General features: G+C 46.8%; 1 protein-coding gene across 1 annotated transcript; it reads right to left on the bottom strand.

The window, feature by feature from the left end:
* Positions 1-3453: 3453 nt before the first annotated feature.
* On the bottom strand, positions 3454-9126 carry BHLHE40 (basic helix-loop-helix family member e40). The gene is made up of 5 exons (XM_067755274.1): positions 8765-9126; positions 8534-8603; positions 8163-8270; positions 7098-7221; positions 3454-5782 (listed from the first exon to the last, which is right to left on the bottom strand). Exons 1-5 carry the CDS (start codon positions 8842-8844, stop codon positions 4926-4928), a joined length of 1239 nt encoding a protein of 412 aa, XP_067611375.1. The 5' UTR covers positions 8845-9126; the 3' UTR covers positions 3454-4925.
* Positions 9127-24008: the final 14882 nt, after the last annotated feature.

The raw sequence follows: 24008 nt of genomic DNA, 5'->3' as shown, positions 1-24008 counted from the left end.
GGGCCGTAGAGATGGGCCAGGGTGTGCGTGGGCTGCAGGAACATGCAAGGGACAGAAAGGGCTGCAGTGACCTGGTCTCCAAGCCTTCCAGCCTCCATTCCAGCAAGAGAGCTGGGAACTCGGTCCCAGCCTCCCTCCCTCCGTCCAGCAGAAGTGCCTCGTCCCAAGTGGTCCATAGGGAACTACTGTCCCAGGCCCCTCTACCTGCCCCTCTCCTAACCTTAAGAGAGATGTGAGGGAAGGAGTGGCCCCTCCTCCCACCCCAGAACATTTGACATAGAATTTCCTCAAACCCAGATTCTGGTTCTCAGCGTAGTCAACCTAAGTGCCCAGCCCGCCCCAAGCTCCAGTAGTCCGTCAGGGTTAGTTCTTTAATTAGAGAATGGGCCCATTTTGGGCTGCAGGATGGTATGTGGGGACATTTGTCAGGAAGCAAATAAAGAGTCGGGCGAATAACTTTACCCTGAGCTTCAGTTATCTCCTCTGCCCACTGGGGATCATAGTACTTATTCCATGGGGCTATTTTGAGGATTAAATGAGATAATGCATGTCCAAGCCCAACGTCACAGCAGCTCAGTTTAGAAGCAGTTCTGTACCAGAGAAAGGGCCTAGCTCTGTCCTTCACACGATGTGTAACCTCTGATGAGGCTCAGATTTCTCCTCTCTGAGCTCCAGTTTTTTCACCTCTTATTAAATACCTACCCTTCTCCGTTGCTATAAGAAGTAGAGATAAGTCACATAAACTGCTTCATATGGTGCCTGGCATAGGGAGAGTACTCAAAATATGGTAGTAACTGAGGCAATTATTATACTTTTACTATTATTATTTTTATGATTACCATTACTATTATTTAACGGGAAGGGCAATGGGGTTTTGTAGTTAAGCGCGTAGACTCTGGAGCCAAATTGCCAAAGTTTAAATTCCAATTCACCACCGGAGCTGTGTGGCTTTAGCAAGTTACTTAGCCTCTCCTTGCCTACATTTTGTTAACCATATAAGGAGAATAATAATTAAACCTACCTCATGGAGTTGCTGTGAAAATGAAGTTTTTGTATATGGAGTGCTTTGAAGAGTGCCTGGCAAATAATAAGTGCTACAAACTGCTGCTAGTAATAGTAGTATTGGTATTACTACTACTATGCACAACCAGATTCTGAAAGCCTTCCCCTTGGATCCAATTAAGAAGAGGCAGAAACCAACATATTCACCTTTCCACTAATGGTTTAGTGACTCAGAAGCTGTGTGACCTTGGGCCAGTTAACTCCCCTCTCTGAGCTTGCCTTTATCTATCTCCAAAATGTAAATTATACTAGTACCCGTAATGGTCCTTCTAGGTTGTTAGGCTTCATTAATGAGCCATGACCCGTGGGAAGCTTCTAGCTTCTAGTTAATTAGGCTCTTTTTCCAATGCCCTGCCTAAATCCAGCTCCACCCCACCCCCCCCAGCAAGCCTTCCCTCCCCCCCAACCCCGGGAGAGCGCTCGGATTCCCTCCCGCGGGGCGCGAAGGGGGGCTGCCCGGCGCCCGATGCCAGGTCCTATTCTGGGGGCCGAGCGAGCCCGCGGCCGTGCCAAGCTTCCCCGGGGATCAGGTTTCTGCTGACGCGGTGCCAGGCACGTCTGCTTCCAGGAACCGGCAGCCGCATTTAGCCGCGGGCCGCACATGAAAGGGCTGCAGTCGGAAACGTGACGTTGTGTCAACAGGCGAGGCAGGTCAGCGCTGGGTGAGACCATCCCGGCTGGCCGGAGGCTCACGCCCTGTCTGAAGGCGGCTGGATCGCCAAGTGTCCGCTCCCCCTACCTCGGGCCACCTCTCCTCGGCCCCAAAGCCAGCGCTTCAGCCCCTCCCACTCACACACACCCCTTGGTTAACAGAGGTCCTATTTGTCCCCAAGGGGCCAGAGACCGGGGTGCGAACCCCTCCTCCACATCTCCCTCCGAACCACTTGGAACCTGCTGGAACCGACCTAGAAAGAAGATCAAGGGCAAACTGGAAGCAGAAGAGGAGGCAGAGGGAGGGCTGCTGCTTTGAGGGGTGCTCCACAGGCTCCAGTCGTGGGATTCTGGGCTGAGGCTGTGTGGAACCCCCAAACCCTTTTCAGTTCAGGGTGCGGTACCACTTCCCTCTGTCTCCACAGCTACTCCTTGAGTCACGGCCCAGGGAGGAGAGGGGGGGCAGGCCAAAAGAGCCTGGCCTTGATTCCAACCCAGTGCTCCATCCCCAGGATACACTTGACTTGTTTAGGTTTTTTACCCATAAAGTCTAGCCAGAAAAGCTTAGCAATTCACGGAGGAATTCAGCAGCTTAACAGGCAGGAGACCCTGAGGGCCAGGCCCTAAGCTGCTGGGAGAAAGACGGCCTTACCCATGGCTGTCTGCCTGCTGTAGGACATGGGAGGAGGGCTCAGAATCCTTTCTTATTGAACCACAAATAGGTGTGGAGGGGGCGATGCCAGACTACCAGTCCACTGATAAGACCACCAGCTCATCTCCTGACTCCTGGTCCAGGGCTCCTCCCAGGACACCAGGCTGCCTGCGGGCACCTCACACAAGCCAGGCGATGCTCACTGTCGCCTGCTGGCTCATCAGCAGAGAGGGAAGGTGACATTTGAAGCAAACAGACACGAAGGGCAGGTGGTGTCTCTGCCTGGCTGAGAACTCCCTGGGGGCAGTTTCCCTGCATGGGCTCCAGACAGCCAGAGGGTTCTGGAAAGTGCTTTGGGATCTGGAGCGTGGCGAGCCAGGCGCTGGCCATCAGGAAACATCAGGACACCTCTGAGACGGAGAAGGGGACAGGCAGAAACGCTCACTCAACCGGGTCATTTCCCACTTCTTTTCCCATGGAATTTTTTTTTTTTTCATAAGAGCGCTTGACTAAGGAACACCAATATTCATTCACGCACAAACACACCCAATGAGAGGAAGTCCAGGAAGGATGTAGAAACTAATCATGGAATGTTGCTTTCAGAGGCAATTGGACAGGATATGGCAAACCCATTAGACCGTGCTGGACTCGAAAAAGTCGCCTTGGTAGAGGTGCGATCCCCAGCAGCAATTATTATTGCATCATAACCATTAAATCTTCCCTCAGTGTGCTCCCCCCCTCCAGCAAGCTCCCCAGACACTGAGGCCCACGATTTCGTACTTTGATTTTGTCAAGTTTTAAGGACTATGACAAAAGCAGACTGGGGGAAAAATAGGCTTTTTGCTTAACTCTGGAAAGAGGCACAGGCTGATAGTAAGCCTCTGGCAAAGGTTAGTCTAAGAAAACAGTTGAACAAATATTTACCTATGAAATTGACTAAGCTGATTCTGTGTGAATACAGGCATGGGAAAAGCTGAATGAAATCACACCAAGATTAACTAGTTGTTGCTTTCAGCCAGGAGGGGAGGGCAGAAGGAGAAGGCCATATCACACCCTTGAGAGTTCTTTTAAAAATGCGGGAGACCATCTTTCTCTTCCACAGGAAAAGGATTATTTTATTAAGTATTTTAAAACAACTAGTTAACATTGACTCATAGATAAAAATATTTACAATCTCCCACCTTCAGGAAGGCTCCAAAATATAGACACTGTACCTCTCCCTAGAGAAAAAAAAATTATTCTCTTCAAAAACAGGAATACATTCATTTGTTCTCACTTTTGTAGATCAAGTAATTATACAAATAAACATCTGAAACATTTTCCTTTTTAATATATTTATATAATATATATTTATAACAGTTTTACAAATAAAGGCAACGACTTTAATACCAAAATAAAAACAGGAAAAGAAAAAGTTAAAACACGATCAGTGACCAAGCATAGTGCATTTCAAAAAGCTGGTGCAGGGCGAGCTGGACAAGTCAGAAAAGTACTCTGGACCAAAAATAAAACTTCTTTGAAGAAGACAGCATCCTTTTTAGCAATAAGGACACTCCATACGCCGTCGGGCGAGGGGAATTAGCCTGCAGAGAGGATGCTGCTTTGCCAGGGTTGGTTAGGCCTTTAAGAAGCTAAGCTTGGTTAAAAGGAGTTTTAGGATAGAGCTGAGAGCCGAGTCTGGCTTTGCTTGTTGAAACTGCAATTTGTTACTCAGCTTTTGCGCGCTCTGGGGTGCTTGGAACTTAGGCACCTGCATCTCTCAGAGCCTGGTTTGGTTCCCTGGACAGAGAAACTGTTTCTAGGTGAGACTAGAAACAGGTGCCAGAGGCCCGGGGGACCCCTCCCGCCTCCCCTGGCAGCTGGGCTTGTACCAGGGCGCCCTTTTCAGATCGTTAGTAAGCGAATCACTTTGAAAGCCTGAGTAGGGAACTACATTCTCTTTACTCACCCGAGGCAGGGGTGGAGAGCAGACCTGCGGAAATCTCCCCAGACCACTACCGTGCTATGCCAGTGTCTGCTACCTCACCACTTTGCAGAAAGCTGTCTGGCTGCCCTGTCCCCGTGTGGTGAGTCACGGAGACAATAAAAGGGAGCAGGGTGGGGTCATAAGAGCTGGCTGGGAACTGCACTCTGGAAAGCCCTCTTTTGAAAGTACCTTTTGCTCAAAGCCACAGACCCGGCTCCCAAAGTGAAGACTGACTCACAAACCAAGACTTTGAAGCTTTTGAAAATCCAGCTGATCTGTATCAGAGGGGGCTATTCTCTGGGAGGGGAAAAGCCCAGAGGTCTGCGACAGTCCCCCCTAAGTCTCCTGATGTCAGGCAATCCTTCACGTCTTCCCTACACCAAAAGGAGCTTTAATGTCCCATACCAACACACAATGCATATGCATGTGCGCGCGCGCACACACACACACACACACCCCTGAATCTTCTCTCCCTGCCTCAGATGATCTTGGCATACACACTGGAACAATCCTGCTACACTCACAAACACGTTTTTTTTTTTTTTTTGGAAGTAGGGAGGAAGGAAAGCGAAGCAGCAGGACCCCCTAAATAGTTTAGTCTTTGGTTTCTAAGTTTAAAGGGGGGATCTGCTTCAGAGCTTGGAGCAGGGCGGAAGAATCGATGGCCGGATGGGCTGGCAAGGGAGAAGGGAGTCTCTGGGGCATGAGCAAGGGGGCTGAGATCTTGTCTGGGTTCATGAAGCTGGTGAGAGCTGCGGCAGAGGCGTTGAGGCCTGGGTATAACACTGGGACAGAGGTGGGATACCAGCATTTCTCCAGCATGGGCAAGTAGGCAGTCGCTGACGGTGGGATCAGATAGAAGGGCAGGCAAAAGGGAGGCTGGTGCGGGTGTGGGCCCAGGAACGGGGAGCCGATCAGGTCACTGCTAGTGAAATGGCCTTCATCATCTGAGAGCTGCATTCTGCTCTTTTTCGTGGGGGGTTCCTCGGATTCTTGCTTAATAGCACCGATCCTTTCTCCCATGGTGAACCTGCGTCCATGATCACTTTTGAAGTACGGCTGCTCGACACGCAGCTCAGTCTTCTCTGATTCTCCTCCGTAGCCGCTGTCTGTGTCTGTGTCACTGCCACTCTGCTCGCCGCTCGAGTGAGCAAAAGTCCGCTGGATGACCGGCACACAGTTTTTGCCTGGGCCTTCAGAGCCTTTGGCCAGGGAGCTGGGTTTCTCCTTGAAGTCCATTGCTTTGGCACCTGGGTCTGACGGCTTCCTGGCGGTACCACCCTGCAGGAGCTCGGAGACCACACGGTGGAGGTGGGTGACGAGCTGGGAAGATTTCAGGTCCCGGGTGTTCTCGTGCTTGGCCAGGTATTGAAGCACCTCCCGGGCACATGTCTGGAAACCTGAGCAGAACATCTCTTGACCTGCTTCGACATTTCTCCCCGACAGATCACCTGGATAAACACAGATCCAAAGGAAGACGTTTCAGAAGGCCCTGTGGTTCACCTGGACACCTATGTTCCAAAGACCCAGAGCTTTCTTTTCTGTTAACAGCATTTGCTGATTTATGTTCCTAACTCCAAAAGTAATAGGATCAGGGGGAATGTGGATGACAGCAAAAAGTATAAAGAATAAAATAAAAATCATCCATAATTCTACCACTCAGAGATGAAATATGATTTGTAATGACTGTACAATATCCCATCACAGACACAGACCATATTTAATAGAGACAGACTGCTTCCCCTCTTGTTGAATTTATAGGTTGCTCTTGAGTTTCCATTATAAGTGACACAGCAATGAACATCCTAGTATGTTTATAACCAGAGTCAATTTATAGTCAATTTGTATCTTTTTACCATAGGAAGTGACCGGATCGTCGAAAAAGGAGAATGAAGGAACAGTGTTACCTAAAGTAAGCTTATTTTCAATGACTTATACAAGTTGCAGTCATGCTGTCGTCTTTAAAGGCTATTTCTAAATCTTTCCCATGTATTCCCTTCATGATCCCCAAGAAATTAGGTATGATCATCTTCCTGTTTTCAGTAAGGAAACTGGCAGAAGCACTTGCTAGCTTTTTGTGATTCTCATCATACTTGTTTGGAAAGGAGGGCAGAGAAAAATGGGATGAGGGGGTGGGTAGAGGAATTTCTCCCTAGTTTGTACAGTATGATTTGGAATGGGTGAGACGAGATGGTTAGAAGGTGGCTGTGATTCTCTAGAAGTCAGTAGAAACAGATGATGAAACTTCAGTGGTTTCGTTAGATTGTGTAATTCACCAAGATACCTAGTGGCTATTCAGGGAATCACATGAAATGCAGGAAAAACTCCTGTTGTCATCCTGCCAGGATGGTACCGCACACCGAGTGATAAGGAAGTAGAGGAACAGGAAAACACTGGGGCATACCCGTGATTTATTCTCCAATGAAACAGGGCTAAGAAGAACAACTGTAAAACACCCACGATGCAAATCATAGGTGCCTTGGCATTTTCAAAGGGAGGGGGGAAACTCCCAGAATCCAGAAACTCTTAAGTCAAAATGCCACTGAACTATTTTACCATGTGACTAATACGTATTCACGCCAGGTGGCACATGCAGCGTTCCGAATGAAAAGTCTGACCTTTTAGGAAGGATAAAACGGCATCTCCCCCAACGAATGTGCATAAGCAATTGGTTGCAAGAATGTTTCTCATACCAGATGTTGAGCCCACAGGCTCTCTATTTGTGCTAGAACTCTTAGGAGATGATAGCCAGGCTTGGGTACTCACCGGCTTGCAAACCGCTCTGCAGGGCAATGATTTTCTGCTGTTGCTGATCAATTAGGTTTGTTAGTGCTTTCACATGCTTCAAGGTAAGTTCAAGAACTACTGCTTTTTCCAAGTGACCCAAAGTCTGGAATAAAAAGAGCCTCGGTCAGCAGTGAGCGCAGAGAAGTCCCACCTCTGGGACACTAATTAGCAATGAGATAAAGGAAGAAAAAACAAAAAACCTTTCCTGGTTGACTAAATTTAGTTTTAAGTTTATAGATGAAGTTTTAAAAAATATATATATGTATTCAATATATATTTTTGATTAAAGAACAAAAAACTGTCACCCATCTTTGGAGGCCTTTTGGAAGCAGCAGCTAGCTCAGGAGAAAGCTTTGACAGATAAATTTTTCCAGCAGCCGTTGCTGACCTTAACTCAGGGGAATCCGGAGATAACATTTCTCTGCAGTGGTGTCAACCCGAGGAGAGACTTCTACTGTGTCTGGCAGCCAAGAGGCTTTCCCTAGTTTCTTTCCTGACATCCTGTCATAACTTTCAGCTCATCTACACTTTTTTCTTCCTCCCTAAATACTATTCTTTTTTCTTTCCCCAACCAAAGCCTGCCAAGCTAGTAAGCTGTTGGCTATTGCCAAGAAAGGACAGGGCGTTAAAACACACACACACACACACACACACACACACCCAAAACAAGTCCTCTTATTTTAAAGAGGGACCGGGGGGCGGGGGGGAAGGCGGTAAAATATTTGCGAGTTGCTTGGTTTGCTCAATTCGGGAAAACGAAAGAACCCTGAAAATCGCCAGCAGGGAAAGTCTTAAACTCTTGCAAGGGAAGGCCAGCCGGTGTCGGTGCCAACCTGGAGAGGTACAAACGGTTCTCACCTCATTTGCACGAGGCTGCCAGAAAATTCTGACCCTGGGGAAGGGTACCCCCAAACAGAGCCGCCCACCAGCTCGGATCGAGCCATCTGGTCTGCAGTTCCCAGCGGGGCCTGCAGGTGGCGAGTGACCCTCGGCCGCCCTCTGGGCAGAGGAGCTGGTTTGGAGAGGGGCCAGCTTCTCACTTACTGTAAGTTTGAGATGTTCGGGGAGGAGATCCTTTAGCTGGGCGATGCACTCGTTAATCCGGTCACGTCTCTTTTTCTCGATGAGCCGGTGCGGCAGTTTGTAGGTCTCCTACGAAGCGCACGGGGAGACGGTGGGCGCGGGAGGACGGGGGTGAGGAGCCCTCCTCCTCCCCCCGCCGCGGCGCGAGGAGTCGGGGCAGCGGAGCAGAGTCACCCCCAGAACCAGCTCCCCTCCGCCCCTTCTCCAGGCAACTCAGTAGAGGCACAGAGCCCACACCTGGCATACCCCCTCCAGCCGCAAAGTGAGAAAACTTTTACTGGAAACTCAGCGCGTGCGAGGGGCTGGGGTCCCGAGGGGCGCGGTGCTCTTACCTTGCTATCCTCGCTCCGCTTTATTCCCCGCCGCGACTTGTACACTTGGTACATATGGGCAAAATCCATCCTGCAGGGAAAGGGACGAGGAATGGCTGTGACTTGCGCACCGGCTGCAGGAGCCCTGGTTGGCAAGAACCTCCGGATGCGCCCAGAACTATTCCGAGTTGCAAGCCGCGCACAACGCAGGGCTGGAATTGAGGCTTGAAAGGGCCGGGGGTGCCAACTTACCCTGGTAGGTCTCCGGGCTCCAGTCCTGGCGCTTTGGGCAGGCAAGCGGGGGGCGGTTGCGCACTGGGGATCCGCTCCATTGCGCGGCGAGCCGGGGCCACTGTGCGCCCCTGTCTGCAGCGGCAGAGTGTCGGGTGAGGACTGTTCTGGAGAGGGTTTCGGAGGTCTCTTCGCCGGGGTTCCTCGGACTCTGAGCTCCTTGAAATCCGTTGGGCTGCCGGGAGCTGCGGCTCTGAGGTGCGGCTTCAGTTGGGGGCGTGCATGGTGGACCCGCGGCCTCGGGCTCCGGCTCTGCGCACAGACTGGCAGTGTGTGCTCCCTGCGCCGTCTGCGCCGTGTGAGCCAAGTGAATGAGAAGTGGGGCGGGCGGGGAGGCGGGAGGGAGCGCGGTGGGGGGGGGGCCGGTTAGGGCGGGGTGGGGGGGGGGCGAGCCGAGGAGTAATGGAGAGGCTGCGGGCTGGGTTAAATGGGAACGAGTGGGTGGGTTGGAGCTACGTGTTCTACCCTGTGACTCCAGGCACGTCTGGCCGCTGCCGGGGAGGGAAGGAGCGACCTGCCCGCCCTCCCCCGGCTTCATCACATGAGTCTCACGTGTTGGACGACGCTCCCGCGGCTGCGAGGGAGCCCCCGCCTCCACCCCCGGCCCCCAGGTGTCTGCGGCTGCCTTTCCCCGAAGAGGGGGTGGCAGCGCAGACCGGGTCCTGCCCAGCCGGGTGGGGGGCGCGAAAACTGGAAGGGGCCGGAGAGGTGGGGGGAGGTTGGTAACGTGGGCGAACCTGCCCCAGGGAAATGAAGTAAGTTCCCGTCTCCTGGGAGGGAACGGGGGAGGACGGACCCGCCCGCGTCTGACTCAAGCCGGGAGAGGAATATCCCCTCGCTAGTTCCAGCCCAACCCTCTTCCTCCTCCCCCCGCGCGGCCCGCTCGGAGGAACCGGCGCACAGCGGAGGGAGTCGCCCGGCTCCCCCCCCCACCACCACCCCGGCGCCTTCCCCAGAGGCTGGGGTTTCTTTCTGTGCCGGCTTCCCTGCCCCCACCCCTCGGCCCCGCGTCCAGGAATCGCCCGCCGTGGGGAGGGGCCGAGGGGCGGGGCGGATGTCACCCCATGGGAAGCGGGCTGGCAGCCAAGCTCAGGGGCAGCCGAGGCCGCCGCCGAGCACGCTGCGCGCACCTGACCCGCGAGGCTGTGCGCCGCGGGCCCCTGGCTCCATCGGAGCTGCGTTCCCGGGCACAGCCCGCATGCCGGCGTGCACCCACTTAAGCACCCCCCAGGGTGCCCCAGTGCCCCCCCTCCCCGCCCCGCACTTGGGCTAGTCAAGCACAGAAAGATACAGGGCGCGGTGCCCTGCGTCCCCTCCCTCCTCTGCCCCCACCGGAGCAGGACGCATCCCCTCGGGCCGCAACGTTACACAACCGTAACCGCAGCGACGCGCCTGCCCTGCAGCAGCCCGGGGTGTGACACTTCACGTGGCCGGGGCTCGGGCCGCAGCGTTCCCGACTGCGAGCCCCTCTGCCCTGGCCGGGGGGCCGAGGCCCCCGGGCTGCGGTGTGCCCGCCAGGGTTGACCATCTCCCTCCTGCCGGGGACTTCGGGGGTGCTGTGTGCGGTCTGCGCTCGGAGGAGGAAGGAAGAGAGAGACTAGGACAAACTGCCCATCACAGTGACATCTTAGCGTTCATTCATTGGACACATATTGTTGAGCCCCCTACCCTGTGCCAGGCGTTGTGCCCGCTGCTAGATAAACTGTGGGCGAATCGAACACAGATTCTGCCCTTGAACTCACAGGAACGTCTGAGAAGAGGTTCCGCTGGGCAGTGAGGGGAAGGCAGCCCTGGGAAAATTATATCGGTGCCACCGACGGACAGAGGGGGAAAAAAAGAAAAGATAGGAAGTGTGTGTGGTTTTGTTTTTATTAAAAAATAATTTTTAAAAAATTTAATACGAACAAAGACGCCTGGGCAGAGGAGGAGAGGGGAGAAGTTAACCCATTGCCCGGAGCCTGGGGCAGAAAGGCCTCCTCCAAGCGGCCCCAGATCTCCGCAATCTCACTTGGGCCGCCGCCGGAGGCCCCCCCCCCCGCCCCACCTCCCCCGGAAAAGTCCGGCCTCTGTGACCTTCTAACTGCCTGGAGCAGGGAAAACAGCTGAAACTCTAAGCCCGCGGTGTGAGCAGCGCTGATGCAGTCAGAGGAGGGAGCCAGTGGAAATTCATGACTAAAATAAGGCCTGGCTGGGGATTTCACTGACCTCTGTGCTGCCCTGCCCTGCAAGATCGGGGAGTTGAGAGATGACTGTAAGCCTTTCCCACCACGCCTCGGGTCAGTCACCCCGCTGCGGAGTGACCTGGCTGTGGGAAAGATAGAAAAAAATGGGGTTAACGCTGGGCGCGGGTGAAAATTAGCCTCGGCTGCAGTTTGGGGGCTGGGGTGGGGGTCAGTCTTAATTGGCAGTGCCCTTGACAACCTAGAGAATTGGGATTCACACTTCGACCAAACTGGGAGTGGATTTCCTTCAGGTCGTTTTGGAGAGCTCCCACTTCCTGTTTATGTTTCACAAGCGTCAAACTCATTAGCAAGTGTGAGAAGTGCCTCCTTTTCTAACTGCTGACTGGCTTGACCTCACTTGGCGGTTCAGCATCCCTCCCTCCTGGAATGTACTTTTACTGGCTTTTGTTATCAACCGTCTCTCCGCAGGCTTCCTGCAGAGAGGTGGGCAGCAGGGCCACAGGCAGGAGGGGACTAGAGTCGCTCCTGGGTTTGTGCTTTCAGTCTAAGGGGACCTGCTCCATTGTGAGACTTTAATAGGGGTGAAGAGTTGTCATGACTGTGTCCAAACCACAGTTCCACAAGGAAATAAGTAGTGGAGAAGGAAGGAACATATGTCCCCACGGCTGTCACCACCACCCCCCCGGCCCCGCCCAAGCCAGGAGTGAACCCAAACAGTTCAGATTCCATGGCTCAGGGCTCAGTATCATTCCTAGAATGCTTTGAAGTTATCGATACTTTTTGCCCTTACCTGACCTACTATTGGAAATAACAAAATATATCATTTCCTACTTTTTGTTTGTTCCACATGTACTCTCAAGCATCAAGAATTCTCCCCACTTAACCAAAGTTCTACCATATCCAGCTTATGTTACTTTTTAAAAATAATTAATTAATTGGTTTTGGCTGCATTGGGTCTTCGTTGCTGCGCAGGGCTTTCTCTAGTTGTGGCGAGCGGGAGCTGCTCTTCATTGTGGGGCTCGGGCTTCTCTCTGCCGTGGCTTCTCTTGTTGCGGAGCACAGGCTCTAGGCGTGTGGGCTTCAGTAGTTGTGGCACACGTGCTCAGTAGTTGTGGCTGGCGGGCTCTAGAGCGCAGGCTCACTAGCTGTGGTGCATGGGCTTCATTGCTCCGCGGCATGTGGGATCTTCCCTGACCAGGGCTCGAACCCGTGTCCCCTGCATTGGCAGGCAGATTCTTAACCACTGTGCCACCAGGGAAGCCCCGCTTATATTACTTTTAATGTTTTTCTTTTCTCAATAGCTTATGATTATTTTTTATTGATTTAAATAAAATAACTCCTTCCCCTCATGCATCTTTCCATCCAGAAGAATCTTAATATTTCAGTCTGTCATCTTTTGTAGATAACTGTTTAGTGCTTACTGTGGACTAGTTTTTGGACTGTATGTAAAAACATTGCACATGTTAATTTACTTCTCACCACCACCTTATAGGGCAGGTATTAGCTCATTTTTGCATTCATTTAACACATATTTATTGAGAACCACTGTGTACCAGGCCCTGAACTAAGTCCTAGGAATATATAACATGTCCTCTTGAGGAAATTGAGGCTCAGGGAGGTTAAATTACCTGCCCCAGATTGTATAGCCTGAGAGTAGATCTGGAACTAGACCCCAGGTTTGTTGGGCTCCAAAGCTTGTGCTCTTAATCACTGTAGTTACGGCTGCCTGGTAGGGTTGTCTGGGTTGCACACTGCTCAACTCCAGGGGGAGCCATTCACATTGCAGTCTGTGTGAAAACATCCTCTAGAGTTGTGCAAGGCAGCACTGAGCAGCTGCTCTGAGTAATCCTGACATTTTGTAGCCCTCTCCTCTGTTTTGTTTCTTCTAAGTGTACAGAGAACATAATTTTGCACAAGGAAGGACGAGATTTTTCTTTTCTGTGCTAGTGAGGCTCAACATTTCGGTGGTCTGATGCTGTGTGTTGGGAAGAGTTAGGCAGGCCCTTCCTAGCAGGAAGTTAGAGCCCACAGCCCCCTCCCTGTACGTACCCACACCTTTCTTGCCCAGATATCTATCACTTTTTGCCTATTGATGAAGTCTCACAATCTATTTTATCACAGTTCACAGTAAGAAATACATTTTACATCATGACTAAACGCGTACACACACATGCACCCTCGTGTACGCGCGCGCGCGCGCGCACACACACACACACACACACACACACATCTGAAGCATGTTTAAACATAGAGCCGCCAAGACTTGGCTGGGCTATAGTAATAAGCGACCACTATTCTGTCTCTCACACTCTGAGCAACGATTGCTCACTTAAAGAAAAACTTAAACCGTTTAGGAAGAAGCCAACCCAATGTACTTCAGATGAAAAATTTACAAAATAGTATCTCTTTGATATATTCTTTCTGATATATTGTGGTCTTGTCTAGTAAATTTTAAAAAATATTTTGATCTTACTGAATTGATTTTTTAAATTAATTAATTTATTTTTGGCTGTGTTGGGTCTTCGTTGCTGCGTGCGGGCTTTCTTTAGTTGCGGCGAGCGGGGGCTACTCTTCATTGCAGTGGCTTCTCTTGTTGAGGAGCACAGGCTCTAGGCATGCAGACTTCAGTAGTTGTGGCACATGAGCTCAGCAGTTGTGGCTCGCAGGCTCTAGAGCGCAGACTCAGTAGTTGTGGTGCACGGGCTTCGTTGCTCCATGGCATGTGGGATCTTGCCAGACCAGAGCTCGAACCTGCGTTCCTCTGCACTGACAGGCGGATTCTTAACCACTGTGCCACCAGGGAAGCCCCTGACTTGATTTTTCAGTCCACCAATAAATCCCGATCTACAATTTGGAAATATGCTCTGCACTAGAGATAGTGCTGGAATTTGGGCTTGTCCCCACCAGAAAAACGTCAACAGCATCTATACACTTGCAGATCTTCCTAAGGTACTTATAGAAATGTTAAATAAGACTGCAGATTCAGGATGAATTCAACGGTATAGATGTCTCCTTTCAGGACATCTTTGCTTTATGCTCAATTGTAGGAGTAAAATATTCAGAGTTTTGTCAGTATGTATCATGTTATGTGTTGGTGAGACATAGTTCCTTCATCCAGTTGAGGAAGTTTTCTGCTGTTGCTAGTTTGCTGACAGAGATTATCATAAAAGGATGTTGAATTTGTCAGATACTTTGACTGCATCCAACGAGATAATCATGTGGCTTTTCTCTTTCATTCTGTTAATATCATGAATTACAATTTTTTTTAGCGTTCAGTCAACCTTGAATTCCTGAGGTAAGCCTCTCTTGATCAATGTAGTATTTTTATTGTGAGATTTAATTAGCTAATAATATATGTTAAGGATTTTCATGTCTATGATTGTGAAGGGTATTCATCTGTAGTTTTTCTTTTCTTGTAATCTTTGTCAGCTTTTAGTATCAAAGTAATGCTGGCCTCATAAAACAATTTGGGAAATATTCTATCTCTTTTCTGAAAGACCTTAAGTAGGACTGGTACCATTTCTTTCTTAAATATTAGGAGAAGCTACTTGGGCCTGGAGTTTTCTCTGGGGGAATGTTTTTGCCATGAATATATTTTAATAGATTTCAGCCTATTGAAAATTTTTATTTCTTCTTTTAACAGTTTTGGTAATTTTTGTTTTTCAAGAAATTTATCTCTTTCATTTAAAGTTGTGAATATATTGGTATAGTGTTATCCTTTTAATGTTTGTATAATCTATAGTGATAAACTCTTTTTACTTCTTTTAACATTTTTGTTAGGTTTTTTCTTTCTTTCTTTTTTTTTTCTTAATCATCTTGCCAAGAGGATTATCAGTTGTATTAATCTTTACAAATATCCAGTTTTGGATTTGTTGATTTTCTCTGCTGTCTGTTCATCTAATATTCCATCAATTTTCTCTCTTATTTTTCTTATTCCCTTTCTTCTGGTTATTTTATATTTAATTTGTTCTACTTTTTCTAGTTTCTTTTGATGCAAAGTAATATTGAGTTTAAATCTTTCTTCTTATTATAAGTATTTAAAGCTAAAGAATTTCCTCTAAGCCCTGCTTTCACAGCATCCCACAATATTTGGTATTTGTATTTTCCTTATCATTCAGGTCAAAATATGTTGTATTAGCCTTTGTGATTTTTCTTTGATTCATGGGTTATTTAGAAGGGTAATGTTTAATTACCAAATATTTCTGAATTTTCCAGATAACTTTTTCTTTTTCCTTTTGAAATAATTTTAGAATCACAGGAAGTTACGAAAATAACATAGAGAAGTTTCATGTATCCTTTACCCAATTTCCCCCAATGGTAACATCTTACATGACATGACACGATATTGAAACAAGGAAATTAGCATAGATATAATCTACAGAGAGTTTTCAGTTTTCACCAGTTTTACATGCACTCACTTATGTGTGTGTTTGCGTCTGTATGTGTAGAGTTCTATGGAGTTTTATCACGTGTGTAGATTAGTATAACAACCACCCCATCAAGATACAAAACTGTCCTATCACTATGAAGTCCCCTGTTGCTACCTCTTTATTGTCATACCTATTCCCTTCTCTTCTCCCATCTCTAATGTCTGGCAACCACTAAAATGTTCTCCATCTGTAGTATCATGTTAAGAATATTATAAAAATGGACTCATATATTATATAACTTTTTGAAGTTGAATTTTTTTTTCTGCTCAGCATAATTCTCTTGAGATCCATTCAAGTAGTTGTGTGTATCAATAGTGTTTCTTTTTTATTGATGAGTAGTATTCCATGATGTAGATGTACCACAAGTTGTTTTAACTATTCATCCGTTCAAGGACATTTGAGTTCTATTTTTTTTTTGGCTATTAGAAACAAACCTACCATGAACATTTTTCTACATGTTTTTATGTAGACAAAAAAAGCTTTCTTCTCTGGGGTAAATGCCCAGGAGTATAATTCCTGGTTCATATACTAATATATGTTTGTTTGTTTTTTTTTTTTACCGTTTTTTTGTTTTTTTTGGTACGCGGGCCTCTCACTGTTGTGGCCTCTCCCGTTGTGGAGCACAGGCTCCGGACGCGCAGGCTCAGCGGCCATGGCTCACAGGCGCAGCCGCTCCGCGGCATGTGGGATCTTCCCGGACTGGGGCACGAGCCCGTGTCCCCTGCATCGGCAGGCGGACTCTCAACCACTGCGCCACCAGGGAAGCCCTGTTTGTTTGTTCTTTAAGAAAATGACAAACTATTAGCCAGAGTAGCTGTACCATTTTATGTTCCCAGTGGCAATGTTTGAGAGATCTAGTTTCTCTGTATCCCAACCAGTATTTGGTATTGTCACAAAAAAAATTTTTTTTTTAGCTTGTCCAAAATAGGTGTGTAACGCCAGGTATCTTTTTATATTGGTTTCTAATTTATTACCATTGGGTCAGAAGACATACTCTATTTTATTTTAGTTCTTTGACATTCGTTAAGATACCTTTCATTGCCCAGCATATAGTCTGTGTTGATGAATATTTCCTGTGGGTTTGAAAAGAATGTGTATTCTGTAGTTCTTGGGTGCAATATTTTATCAAGTTATTTGGGTCAAATTGGTTGACAGTACTGTTCAAATATATCTCTCTACTGATTTTTTTGTCCATTGTCCTATAATTCGTGAAATAGGAGTATTAAAATCTCTCCAACTATGATTGTAGGTTTGTCCATTTCCGTCAACTTCTGTTTTATACATTTTGGAGCTCTGTTCTTAGTTGCGTACACATTTAGGATTAGATAGGTCTTCCTGATGATTTTATTCCCTTGTCATTAAAATTTTTCCTCTTCAGTAATATTATTGTTTTGAAGTATGCTTTGTCTGATATTAATATACCCACACTTGCTTTTTTATACTTAGTGTTTGCATGATATATGTTTTTCTACTCTTTTGCTTTCAACCTGTGTCTTTATAATTGAATTGTATGTTTGTAAACAGCATATTGTGGGATTTTGCTTTTATAGCAATCTGACAATCTCTGCCTTTTTATTGGAGTGTTTAAAATATTTATATTTGAAGTAATTATTAATATGGTTGGGTTTAAATCTCCCATATTGGTATTTATTTTCTACTTATCCCATTTGTTCTTTGTTTCTGCTCCTACTTTCCTGCCTCCTTTTAGATGTGTTGAATTTTTTAATCATTCCATTTTATCTCCTGTGTTTAAGTACGCTTCTAATTTATTTATTTGTTTGTTTGTTTATTTATTTATATTTTTAGCTGCCCTGGATCTTCGTTGCTGCTCATGGGCTTTCTCTAGTTGCGTCAAGCGGGGGCTACTGTTCGTTGTGGTGTGCGGGCTTCTCATTGCGGTGGCTTCTCTTGCTGTGGAGCACCAGCTCTAGGCACGCGGGCTTCAGTAGTTGCAGCACGCAGGCTCAGTAGTTGCGGCGCACAGGCTTAGTTGCTCTGCGGCATGTGGGATCTTCCCAGACCAGGACTCAAACCCCTGTCCCCTGCACTGGCAGGTGGATTCTTAACCACTGTGCCACCAGGGAAGCCCTAAGTACACTTCTTTATGGTATATTCTAGTAGCTGTTGTAGGGCAGTAGTTCTTAAACTTTACCTGCATTAGAAACAGCTGGAGGTCTTATTAAAACACAGATTTCTGGGCCATACCCCCATAGTTTCTTATTCTGTGATAGAGCTCAAAAATTTGCACTTGAGTTCTCAGATGCTGATGATATATATCTGGGAAGCATACTTTGGAAATCTCTGCTCTAGAGATTATGCTCTGTATCTTTAAGTTACGACAGTTTACCTTCAAATAGTATGCTAAAACTTGCTACTATACAACTTGACAGATGTATAAGAACCTCACAACAATATAATTCTATTTATTCCTCCTCTTGACCTTTGTGCCCTTGTTATCTTACACTTTACATATGCTATAACTGTCACAATATTTTGGGTTTGTTTTTATTGTTTCTTGTTTGCTTTAAATAGTCAATAGTCTTTTAAAATGTTATTCATTCACAGATAGATATAGACGTAGACATATTACTTTGAAAAGGTCTTTGCCATTTACCCATGTATGTATCCTCTCTGATGCTCTTCACTTCTTCCTGCAGTTCTGAGTTTCCTTCTGGTTTCCTTTCTGTTCATTCTGAAAAGTGAATGTTAGCTTTTCTTGAAGTGTTGGTCTGCTGGAGATGGAATTCTCCCAGATTTTCTGCCTGAAAATGACTTTATTTCATTTTTACTTTGGAAGTATATTTGAAATATAGTTTCACTGGATATGGAATTTGACAGTGTTTTTCTTTTAGCATTTTAAAGAGGTTCTATTTTCTGCTGGCCTCCATTGGTTCTACTGAAAAGTCACCTGTTCTTGGTATGTTAGCGGTAAATTTATGTCTTCTTTTCCCCTCTGGCTGCTTTGCAGATTTCCCACTTACTGTTGCTTTTCAGCAGTCTGGCTCAATTTATTTAGGTGTGGTTTTCTCTGTGTTTAGTCTATGTGGCATGTGCTGAGTTTCTTGGTTTTGTGAGTTGATATTTTTCATCAGTTTGTATAAGTCTTAGGCAATAAAACTTCAGTGATTTCTTCTGCCATGTTGCCCCTCTTCTCTTATTTCTGGGAAGCCATTTACATGTATGTTGGGTTGTTTGATATTAGTTCAAACATTGTCAGATGCTCAGTTTGCTCAGTTTCCTTTGCTGTTGAGTCAGCTACTAAGTTTATATAATGAATTTACTTGTGATTTTGTGTCTTTCATTTCCAGCATTCGCATGTGGTTCTTTTCTCTAGTTTCCACTACTCTGTTGAAATTCCCTATCTCTTCATGCATATTGCCTTCCTTTCCATGAGATCTTTTAATAGTTTTCTATCATAGGAATTTTGTATTTTAATACCCCAGTTTGATAATTTCAACCTCTGAGCTATTTCTGGATCTGGTTCTATTGTTTCTTTCTTATATGAACCATGAGACACATTTGCTTCCTTTTCCATAGGTCTTGAATTTCTCATTGCATGGTGAATATTTTGCAGGAAAGAGAAGTAAAATACAAAGTAAATAATATATACCTCCAAACAGAGCAAGCCTCTTCTCCCATGAGAGGCTGAGCCAATCTAACCTGTACTGGATCTGGATCTGGACTTAATTGTAGCTTGAATTTGATTCACTTGACGACTGCTTTCAAATGTTTTGAGGGTGAGGTAGGAGTTTCCCTTCAGCAGGGGCTGGGATCTGAGCACGGGCAAGATTTTTGAGATCTGCCTATTCTTCAAAACCAAGCTAACAGGTTTCAGACCTGTGGGAGGTCTCTCCCTGCTCTACTTACTGCCCCACGTGCCCGTTTTTATTTTTTATTTTTTTTAGTAGCTAGATTCCTGTATTGTGTGAAAATTTACATATGTTTTACATATGTGAACACTTACATAGTGAGTTTATATTCACGTGAGGTGAGTGTCCCAGTTCAAATTCATATTCCCTAAATAAACAAGGGGGTCTCTCCGAGAAACACTGACATGAGTCTTCACTGAGGAAAAATGAACAAATTAAAGCAATGAGTCTATTAAGGTAAATACCAAATACCGCCTCTGGGAAACAAGGGGGCGAGGAAGAGATGGTGGGGTGGGTAACACTTAGAAATACAGGTGGGGAGGGGAAGGAGGGAGTGGGTAGGAGGATGGGGGAGGGGAGTGAGAGGGGAGGGGAGAAGGTTAAGGGGGGCAGGGAGGGAGGAGACAGGAAGGGTGAACAGAGAGATGAAGGTAAGGGGGAGGGGAAAGAGTTGATGTAAGAGATGAGGAGGGAATTTTAGGGGAGAAGGCGGCAAAGCAGGGTCCAAAATGTTCAGCAAATTCCATGAAGATGTTTCTTAGGTCCTATCTGAATGGAACCATGTTAGACTGGATTTGCATTCTAATAAAAACTTGGCCCAAACCCAGAAAAAGCCTGTTTTAAGAAATGTATAGGGGCTTCCCTGGTGGCGCAGTGGTTGAGAGTCCACCTGCCAATGCAGGGGACACGGGTTCGTGCCCTGGTCTGGGAAGACCCCACATGCCGCGGAGCGACTGGGCCCGTGAGCCACAACTACTGAGCCTGCGCGTCTGGAGCCTGTGCTCCGCAACAAGAGAGGCCGCAGTAGTGAGAGGCCCGCGCACCGTGATGAAGAGTGGCTCCCGCTTGCCATAACTAGAGAAAGCCCGCGCACAGAAACGAAGACCCAACACAGCCATAAATAAATAAATAAATAAAATTCTTAAAAAAAAAAAAAAAAGAAATGTATAAGTTCCTCTGTCATCAGATGATCCACGTACTTAAGAGCTTTCGCCACAGGTACATGCGGTCTGCCTTACAGCTGATAGCTTTTTGATTTCTCTTTGACCTTTGTCCCCTGCTTTCTGCGCCCCCTGGAAATCTCTTCCAGACTTTTTGTTTGTTTGTTTGTTTTTGTTTTTTTTGTTTTTGCGTTATGCGGGCCTCTCACTGCTGTGGCCTCTCCCGTTGCGGACGCGCAGGCTCAGCGGCCATGGCTCACGGGCCCAGCCGCTCCGCGGCATGTGGGACCCTCCCGGACCGGGGCACGAACCTGTGTCCCCTGCATCGGCAGGTGGACTCTCAACCACTGCGCCACCAGGGAAGCCCTCTTCCAGACCTTTTGCTCCTTGCAGGCATTAGCAGCTCCCTAGACTCTGTGAAATGCCTCAAGGAGTCCTCCTCAGCCCTCCCTCCCTGCCCACAACTTTGGTGAACTACTTCCAACCCTGTGTGCGGGCTCCGAGGACAGGTTAGGTGCGTAGGTGCAGACTCGCTTTGTGGCTACGGCTCCTCGGCCCACAGGCAGCCGTTACAAGTTTGGTGAAACTTCAGCTGAGTTCATCTTATCCTCACGGATCACAAACTCTTCCTCCTGCCATTCCACCAGAGGCAAAAGTGGCTCTGGGTCTCTTTTCTCTTATGGAGAGCTTGTCACTTTGAGTTGAGTTCATTTAGATTTTTTGGTGCCCTCAGTTCTCTGATGGGTTTTAAAAGCCATTGATTATTTTGGGCTTACCTGGCTTGTTTCGGTTGTTAGGGTGAGAATGACAGTCTCTTGCAACTCTATACCTCTGACCTGTAAGCAGAAATCGCCCAGATAACTGCCTCTTATTAAAGATGAGAAGGTGTGTAGCGATCAGAAGGAAGAAACGAACTGGTAGTAACTGAAAATTTGAAAGATGAAGCCAGCGCAGGGAGCTGACAAAATAGGGGATAGTAAAGGTTTGCACTCAGATCTATCAAATAGGTGCTAAAGTGCTCATCTCACACACACACACACACACACACACACACACACGGACACACACAGGCTAAGGCAAAGAAGGAAGAGATGCTTTGGGCACCCAACAAGTGACATTATTTAGAAGAAGAGACTTGCAACGAAGTCTGTTGTTTCCTCTTCGGAGAACGTCCCCCTCCCTCCGATGTCTCTTAGGGCAGTGATTCTCACATTGCACTCTGCATACAGATCTCTTGAGCATCTTATTAAAATTCAGATTCTCTCCTTCTAGATCTGGCGCTGGGCTTGAGATTCTGCATTCCTCACAAAGCTCCCAGATCATACTGATGATATATGAATAGCAAGGTCCTAGAGAATGTACACCTTCATTTGTGGGTGGGAATAAAAATGGAACTTAGAGTCATGCAAGGTGCAGAGAAAAGTGACATTTTAGTATTGAGGAAACCTTGTGAGAGGCAGGCTTCTTTGGATGGGTTTTTTTTTTTTTTTAGATGTTGGGGGTAGGAGTTTATTAATTAATTAATTAATTTTTGCTGTGTTGGGTCTTCATTTCTGTGCAAGGGCTTTCTCTAGTTGTGGCAAGCGGGGGCCACTCTTCATCGCGGTGCACGGGCCGCTCACTATCACGGCCTCTCTTGTCGCGGAGCACAGGCTCCAGATGCGCAGGCTCAGTAGTTGTGGCTCACGGGCTTAGTTGCTCCGCAGCATGTGGGATCCTCCCAGACCAGGGCTCGAACCCGTGTCCCCTGCATTAGCAGGCAGATTCTCAACCACTGCGCCACCAGGGAAGCCCTGGATGGGGTTTTAAGTTTTTCTTGAAGTGGGCAGCTGCCATGCTGGGAGCTAGGGTCAGAGGTGGTTCATTGCCATAAGAAACTAGGCTTTTTACACCTCTGGGCTCAAACCTGCCTAAGTCCGTGGAGCACCACCTCCATGGGGAGAGAACGACGAGGAGAGGATATGGGGAGAGGGTTTGGGTAGCATTAGGGAACCCAGCCAAGTTTGGCTGGGTAGTGCCAGCACTGACAATTGCAAAGAACACTCATTGAATGGTTATAAATTAGCACCTGAATCCCACCTCCCCTTCCAGTGACCAGGTTTGTTTGTTTATTTCCACCAGAAGAGACTTACCCATTGAAATTTTATAGCTCTGATATTAGCTATTGGTCCTACGTTATATGCAGAACTAATTCATGCATCGTAAAAAGAGAGAATTAATTTTCCCTCATTTTCTGAACTTACCAATGCAGCGCTAATGTCAAACAAAGATGATTAGGGTCCAGACCACCTTTTAGGAAGAAAGCGTGGAGAAATCTAGAAAATAATGACAGACTAGCTGAAGATAAGGATTCAATTTAATAAAACTTTACCACTCACAGACATGCAGAGGGAGGTAGTCTGAGGTTTGAGTAGCAGCTAATTAAAGAAAATTTAAGGGGTTGTAGTATTTATTTAACCAAAACATTTACAGTCAGCCCTCTGTATCTGTGGGTTCCACATCTGCAGATTCAACCCCACCACCGAAAAAAAATTCCAGAAAGTTTCAAAAAGCAAAACTTGAATTTGCTCCTCACTTGCCACTGTTTACATAGCATTTACATTGTATTTGGTGTCACAAGTAATCTAGAGATGATTTAAAGTTTACAAGAAGATGTGCATAGGTTATATGCAAATACTACACCATTTTATATAAGGGACTTGAGCATCCTCAGATTTTAGTATCTGTGGGGGTGGGAGGTGTCCTAGAACCAATCCCCAGCGGATTCTGAGGGAGGATTGTACTGAGAGTTTTCCACGTACCAGACATAGGCTATGTGAACAAAATTCTCATGATTGGACTCTCGAGAAGCATACAGTTCTCATGGATGATTTTATTACTTTGAAGCATATAAGAAACTTGAACTAGGCTAAGTGAATATTGCATACATTTCCCTACGGCAACTGTTTAATGAGTAGATAAGAATTATTCAAAATTGTCATGCTTTTTTTTTCTCCTACAAACGGGCATTTTAACTGGAAAATAATTTGTTCTCTTAAGTACTTAAGCCAAGTTTTTTCAGACATCACTCACACTATTTGTTTTCTTGAGTAGGGCCCTTTCTTTTCTCCCATGGCAGGGACAAATTTAAGGCTGACCGGTAGCCAATTATCGCAGTGTTCTAGAAGGGTAAGACTTTCATTAAATGGGGATTGATAAATGAGGCTACGAGGTCCGAGAAAGCTGGATAATATTGTTAGAGGTTAGAGCCAGTACTTTGGTGCAGTGAGACTGACATGGATGAAAGTCTCTTGTGCGTTCCTTAAAGCCTTAGTTTGCTCATCTGTAAAATGGGGTAATGATAGTAGCTACCTCATAGGGTCGTTCTGAAGATCAAATAAGATCAGTGTTTAAAATCCTGATGACAGTGCCTGGCACATAGTAATGACTCTGTTAATATCTGTTGACACCGTGTATTTTTCTTGGTAGCGTGCCAGTAATAAGCTAGCATATCTAAGCCTTTAGGCCCATAGATGTAATTTGGATATTAATAGTACAATCATTCTCTCTGCAAAACGTACTGAAGGTGACCTCAGATTCTAAGACTGGGTGCGTGTTCTATACAAACTCTTGATTGCTCTTTGGACCAGCAAGCAGGGAAACAATTTCAGAGTCCTGAGCTTCTTGCCCAGAAAAAGATAACATTGACCTATGTCACCCTTCCCCAGCACAGTGATGTTGTCCAGAATAACCCACTAGACTTTTCTTTTAAATAAATAGGTAAAATCTTAAGTTTTAGATTT

Source organism: Pseudorca crassidens, chromosome 10 (genome assembly GCF_039906515.1).
Source record: "Pseudorca crassidens isolate mPseCra1 chromosome 10, mPseCra1.hap1, whole genome shotgun sequence".
Taxonomy (NCBI): Eukaryota; Metazoa; Chordata; class Mammalia; order Artiodactyla; family Delphinidae; genus Pseudorca; species Pseudorca crassidens.
The sequence above is the reverse complement of the archived record's forward strand: the minus strand, read 5'-3'. Positions and strand labels throughout refer to the sequence as shown.

Excerpts from the sequence above, each read along its gene's own strand:
- BHLHE40 (XM_067755274.1), bottom strand. The coding sequence starts at position 8,844 with ATGGAGCGGATCCCCAGTGCGCAACCGCCCCCCGCTTGCCTGCCCAAA. Across the intron at positions 8,604-8,764 it reads GAGCCCGGAGACCTACCAGG|GATGGATTTTGCCCATATGT; the intron begins GTAAGTTGGCAC and ends CTTTCCCTGCAG. Across the intron at positions 5,783-7,097 it reads GCAGAGCGGTTTGCAAGCCG|GTGATCTGTCGGGGAGAAAT; the intron begins GTGAGTACCCAA and ends GTGTTTATCCAG.